General features: G+C 43.8%; 1 protein-coding gene across 1 annotated transcript; it reads left to right on the forward strand.

Moving 5' to 3' along the window:
• Positions 1 to 4,493: 4,493 nt before the first annotated feature.
• Positions 4,494 to 5,792, forward strand: LOC149083522 (uncharacterized). The gene has a single exon (XM_089234048.1). The coding sequence runs from the start codon at positions 4,619 to 4,621 to the stop codon at positions 5,705 to 5,707; it is 1,089 nt and encodes a 362-aa protein (XP_089090174.1). The 5' UTR covers positions 4,494 to 4,618; the 3' UTR covers positions 5,708 to 5,792.
• The last annotated feature ends 578 nt before the right edge of the window (positions 5,793 to 6,370 follow it).

The raw sequence follows: 6,370 nt of genomic DNA on the forward strand, positions 1-6,370 counted from the left end.
ACTCATTTTTTTGTTCTTGGTTGTGGTCGAATTCGCCAAAACGTTCGCCAACTTGGCTCGTCTTGATCATAATATGGCTTAAAAGAGGGGGAGGAATATCAATTGTTCAGCATTTTTAACTGTTTACACGGGACGTATAGCTACCGGCATGCACCGCATTTCACTGGTGAAACGTTGATCCTAGAACAGACATCTTTAACCTAGTGCTCCCTGAAGCAATCAGGGTGCGCGCGAGCAACGTCCGGATTAAACGCCCTGTACAAATTGCATTCAAAGATTAAAACCATCCTGATTTCATGCATTCGTATTGAAAAACTTGCCTTAGGGGTGCTCGTCTTTTGATGATGCGTACAGGCAGTGCTCGTGACTAGAAAAAGGTTGAAACCTCTAGAGGCATAATTCCAATCAGAAAAAGTACCCAAATAAAGTATGTGGACCTCGGATACGTCATTCATATTGCAAGTGGTTGTATAGTTATTAAAATAAAAAAAACGAAATTTTTATACGGGCACCCTGTGCTCAAAATCCGTAAGAGAAAGTTGTTGCCCTGTCTCTCAAGATGCCAAAAAAAAAACCTTCCCGTTTCCGAATTCGCTGAGATATTTGAACTTTAAATCAGGAAAGAGACGCGGAAAAGAAGCGTCGTCCATTAGTTTATGCTGCTCTTTCCCACCTTTTCTCCATTTTTTGAATTCCGATATCTCAGCGAATGTTGCACTTGGAAACTTGGAACCTCAGGAGAGAGACAGGGCAATAACTTTCTCATAGGGATTTTGAGCAGTGTTCCCCCCCTCCCAGTATAAAAAGTTAGTTTTTTTGTTTCGGTAACTGTACAACTCCTTGCAGCATGAACTGTGGCCGCTGTGGTGGTCGAGTAGTCATAGTGACGGACTCGCGTCGCGAGATCCCGGGTTCGAACCCTACCGTTGCCACAGTGGTGGTCGGCTGAAGTTGATTTTCTGTGGTTCCCAACTTCGAGGCGCGAATGCGAGTCGATCTCCCCATTAAAAAGTCTGACCACAGGGGCAACAGACGTAAATACAGTACGAACGTAATTCAATCACAACACACCACTCACTTCACGTCTGAAATATAGATGGCAGTACTGAAAAATCAAACACAAAACTACATACTCACTCAGATTGTTAGGTACGCTACACATACAGTTACACTTCCGGCACAATTCACTAGGTACTAAATCGCCCACATAGATGGTGATAGACCTGAGTTGTGCTCGGATTGAAAGAAAGAGGGCGTGAACTACGCATCTGAGGTCTGTATGTTATTTGGATACTTTTTCTAATTCGAAATGTTCCTCCAGGATCAACGGATGGCCAGTAAAATGCGGTGCGTGCTGGTAGCTATTGAGAGTCCCAATCCGGGCCTAGGTAGAGCATATGTTAGGATAGCCTTACATATGCATTGTTTATAGTTGTAAGATAATTTATGAGTTGAAAAATAATTTGAATCTTTGACTTTAATAAAGAATATAAATTCAAGTAGGCGTCATGTAAAAAACGGGAAAAACCGGGACACATTTGCCAAAAAATCGAGACGGGCAGAAAAAGAAAAAAAACAGAGACTGTCCCGGGAAATACGGGATGTATGGTCACCCGATCAGTATGTCTAGTGAATTGGAACTAGTATACGTGCAACCATCTATCAACTGGTAAGACGGCCAAAAGCTGCAACTTGATAATTAATCACAAGATGGCAGCAAGGGGATTACACATCTTGATCTAAAACCCACACATTTTCAATTGGCACCTTTCTATGACCTAAAGTGGTGCACCAGTGTTCCGTGTGCAGTTCCCAGGGGTTCCGCGACACTCGCCAAAAAAAATAAATAAATCAGTAAATTTGATAAATGAATAAAAAAAAATGGCCCACGGGGCTCCGCCACAGAAATTACTCCGCGAGTCGAAAAAGGTTTAGAACGGGTTCGAAAACAGGAAGAGGAGAACGCCAGCGCAGCACCCTTGACAACATCGTTTTCAGTTTCCACAACAGATGGCGTCACTATACCGACAGAAAAAAAACCTACCATTACGATAATTTTCCCAACTAAAACAGAGTCCGGTGCCCCAGGTGCTGAACCAGAAGGGGCAGAGAATTCACCCTTTAACTACTGGAAAAAAAATCCACCCGGAGAAAAATAAAATTATTCCGGATACCTGAAAACTAGTACAAAAGGAACAGTTTTCTTGAACGTAGGAGGACGGATGGTAACCGCAGTTATGGCTGGCTTTATCGCTTAGACAAGTGACGTCATCTGTTGTTAAAATTGGAAAAAAGATGTAACCAGGAGACGGCGGCATAGGGTGACCATACGTCCCGTATTTCCCGGGACAGTCCCGGTATTTTCTGTATTTTGGGCCGTCCCGACTTTTTGGCAAAAGTGTCCCGGTTTTTCCCGTATTTTACACGAAGCCTACTTGAATTTTTATTCTTTATTGAAGTCAAAGATTCAAATTATTTTTCAACTAATAAACTGTATTATGATAATTACAACTATTTAGAATATTAATCTCCCACATTTGTCTTGGTGAACGTTTTTTTCGTGAAATTCATTTTAATCCACTGCAATTTGCAGTAACACTTCATTTCCCGCCATTGTGATTTTTCCGTGATTTTAACAATATTTGGCAACTTTGCTCGGTTTTGGCGTCATTTTTGGCGATAATTGGCGATGTCCCGTATTTTCCCGTATTTGGAATCTCAATATCCCGTATTTCTCTCGAAGAAATATGGTCAGCCTACGGCGGCATACATACTTATTTCTTAATTTTCGAATCTTACCAATCATCCTCCTTTAGAACAGGACATGTCCTCTTTTTGACATCATTTGAAGCGTCCTCCCTATATTCCGGAAAATTCGTTGTTTTGTTCTCCTTTTCAGGTTTCTGGATTTTTTGGGGGGATTTTCTTTCCCACTTTGAAACATACTTTTTCTTTAATAGGGATCTTTAATAGGGAGTAGGGTGACCATATTTTCTCGAGAGAAATACGGGACGTTAGGACTCCAAATATAGGACATCGTCAATTATTCCCAAAAATGACGCCAAATCCGAACAAAATTGCCAAATATTGGTGAAATTACGGAAAAAAACAATTGCGGGAAATGAAGCATTACTACAAAAATTGTAGTGGATTAAAATGAGAATTCCACGCAAAACAAAACGTTCTCCAAGACAAATGTTGGAGATTAATATTCTCATTTATAGTTGTAATTACCACAATATAATTTATGAGTTGAAAAATAATTTCAATCCTTGACTTTAATAAACAATAATTAAAGTTGACATCGTGTAAAATACGGGAAAAACCGGGACACTTTTGCCAAAAAGTCGGGACGATCAAAAATACAGAAAATGCCGGGACTGTCCCAGGAAATACGGGACGTATGGTCACCCTAAATAGGAGTTTTCTTGTGTTCACTTTCCCACACATATTAACTATTAACCGTCGAAATTCCCAGAATTTTTTTCTGTCTCTGGCTTTTTTAGCAGTTCTGAAAAGTTATCGTGGGAAAAATTATTGTTTTGGCCGGTTTTATTGGTCGTAATAGTGGCACCATCTATGGTACAAATTGGGATAAGTGACGTCACTAAAGCCGGGTTTTCCTAGGAATAGGTGTTTTGCGCCGCGTGAACCGAACAGTATAATTTCACGTCGGCAGCAACGTGTTACATAATCACTCTACGCGTGTGTTTTCCTAGCGGGGTACATCAGATCAGCGCGGCTATATAAAGTATATGGCTTTGGCATCAGCTACTCTGTCGTCTGCATGCTCCGGTTTGAAGGGAAGGAAAAGAAAACACACAAGAGTAAAGAGAATATCGGAAAAACCGCGGCGCACGACGCATTTGACTCCCCCAGAAGCAGTCGGCTAATCACGCCCGACTTGAAGCTCTGTCGTCAGGCGTATTGCGCTCTGTAGGAAAACAGTCATGCTGCTTTTCTTACTGGTGAGTGGACGACGTGTCGCGCTGGGCGAATCACGTTGCGCGCGGCACAGGAAACCTGCTCCTAGGAAAACCCGGCTTAAAGGTGTGCATGCGGTCTTTCTTCCTCAGTTTTCGAATCTAGTAACACTACCCCTAGGTCCAATATGTGAAAATTGTAATAAGTGCTGTCATTAACGTGCAAGATGATCAAAAGCTGCAGTTCGTCTATTGGTCGCAAGATGGCAGCAAGAGCTCCACGTCTCGGTCAAAAATTCACCTCTAGATTATCACTTTCCCATCAACAGATTTTTTTTTTCATTTTTAAAATTGAAAGTTTTTGTGGAAAAACAAGGCCTTCCTCTCACTTGGAAATGTTTTTTTGGCGACAATGTCCCGTATTTATAATCTCGATCAGCTATTCTTTTTTTGACTAAATATGGTCACAATACCTATGACTCAGAGCTGCATCAGAAAATCAGTATGTCTAATGTACCGCCATCTGTTAACAAAACGCTGAAACAGCACTATTCCCAGACGAGAAAACGTTGGTCACGACCGTCCTGATTAGGCATTGTTTACAGCCTTTTGTTATGCTAGTAAAAAAAAAGAGTCACCGCCAGAGTAAAATCCCCCGATCGGGAATTCGACGACCAAGTTAGACATTTGACGTGATGGACAGCGAGGACAACGATGACGATGACCGGACCCCGGTCATCTACGAAGCCAAGGGCCAACTCTACCAGTTGTACGTAATGGACGGAGGAGAAGTGCCCGTGGAGGACGAAGAGGAGCCGCCGTCCGAGGAGGAGGAGGACCCAGCGGCGGTTTCCGAACATCAACCGCCACCACGTGGTGGAGAGGAGGACCAACAGGACGCGATGGATGGAGAAGACTCCGGAGGCGAGGCCATGGAGGAGTGCCCGTTCTGCAACATCCCTGTCCCGCTGAGGTCCATGCAAGAGCACCAGCAGTCATCCCACAGCGTCGACAAGCCGTTCGCGTGTAGCGTGTGCGACAAGTTCTTCAGGCGCAAGCAGGACATGCAGATCCACCAGAGGACCCACACCAACGAGAAGCCCTTCGTGTGCAAGATCTGCAACGTAGGCTACACCCAACAGCACAGCCTGAAGGAGCACCTCGCCCGACACAGCGGGGACTGCACCTACTTCACCTGCCACATCTGTCAGAAGACGTTCACTTCCAAGAAGAGCTGCACACTGCACCTCAAGTACCACAGCGGGAAGAGGCCGCACATGTGCAAGCTGTGCAACAAGGGCTTCCTTTTCCAGAGTGCCTTGAGGAAGCACCAAGCTGTGCACTCTGGCGAGAGACCATACAGGTGCGACACCTGCGGGAAGTGTTTTGCCCTCTCTGGCACCCTGGCTAACCACCAACTCCTCCACACCGGCGAGAAACCCCACTCGTGCGAGATATGCAACAAACGCTTCACGCAGTTGAGCGGTCTCCAACAGCACATGCGGACCCATTCAGTGGGGAGGGTCCGGCACTACACGTGTGACATTTGTAACAAATCTTTCCACAACGCAGCTATACTGGAACGTCACGTTTATATCCACACGGGCGAAAAGCCGTATATGTGTCGCGTGTGTGGTATCGGTTTCAACCAGAAGAATAATCTCGAGAGACACATGAAGACGTCGAAACACAAGCTGGTGGTCGAAGAAACGGGTCTAGGTCCCAGTGGTTTGCTGCAAGCGGGACTCGAGGAGATGGTCAAGATAACAAGTTGTGATTTATAGCCCACGTATTATTAGTATTAAGAAAGTTTTTGTCATTGTGATATAAATTTTGTGGCGAAATATTGTATTATTCACTATAAATTAATCCCGCTTGAAATTTTTAAGGTTTTTCGAAATCGGTTTTTTGTGAGTACGTTCCAGTTATTGCATTGATGATTTATGGTATCTCTCTGGCAGGGAGGGGGGGTGCACAATGGACCGGTACGACAAGTGATGCAATGCACAAAACATTATGAAATTGACACTGATTTAAAAGCATTAAATCAGTACCGCACACATACATGTTTTTAACCAATTCATGGGGGTTGTTATGGGTCATGGATTGTATTGCTTGTTGCAGTGCCATCTTAATGCATGTGCCCACTCGGGCCTCAAGAGAATAGGGGCCCTCACAAATATGAAAACTAATTGAAATTTTTGAGAACTTTCCAGGTTGGGCCTCAGAAAAACCAGTTGTTCCGGGAGCTCACGTTGTTCTTAAGACGACCCTGGCTTGTTTTATCAGTCTACTGTGCATCCTGCTTTGGACACCTGTCAGACTTGCTTTTGGACATGTTTCTCAGACAATACTCACTTTATAGCCACGAATATATCTTGGTCTGTGTCTCGAAATTCCGCGACCAACAATACACTGAGAAAAAAAATAATTCACCGACAAGCAAT

This window comes from Pholcus phalangioides, unplaced genomic scaffold (assembly GCF_987345545.1).
Source record: "Pholcus phalangioides strain wild (caught in Gottingen) unplaced genomic scaffold, Ppha-v1.0 ptg000008l_1, whole genome shotgun sequence".
Taxonomy (NCBI): Eukaryota; Metazoa; Arthropoda; class Arachnida; order Araneae; family Pholcidae; genus Pholcus; species Pholcus phalangioides.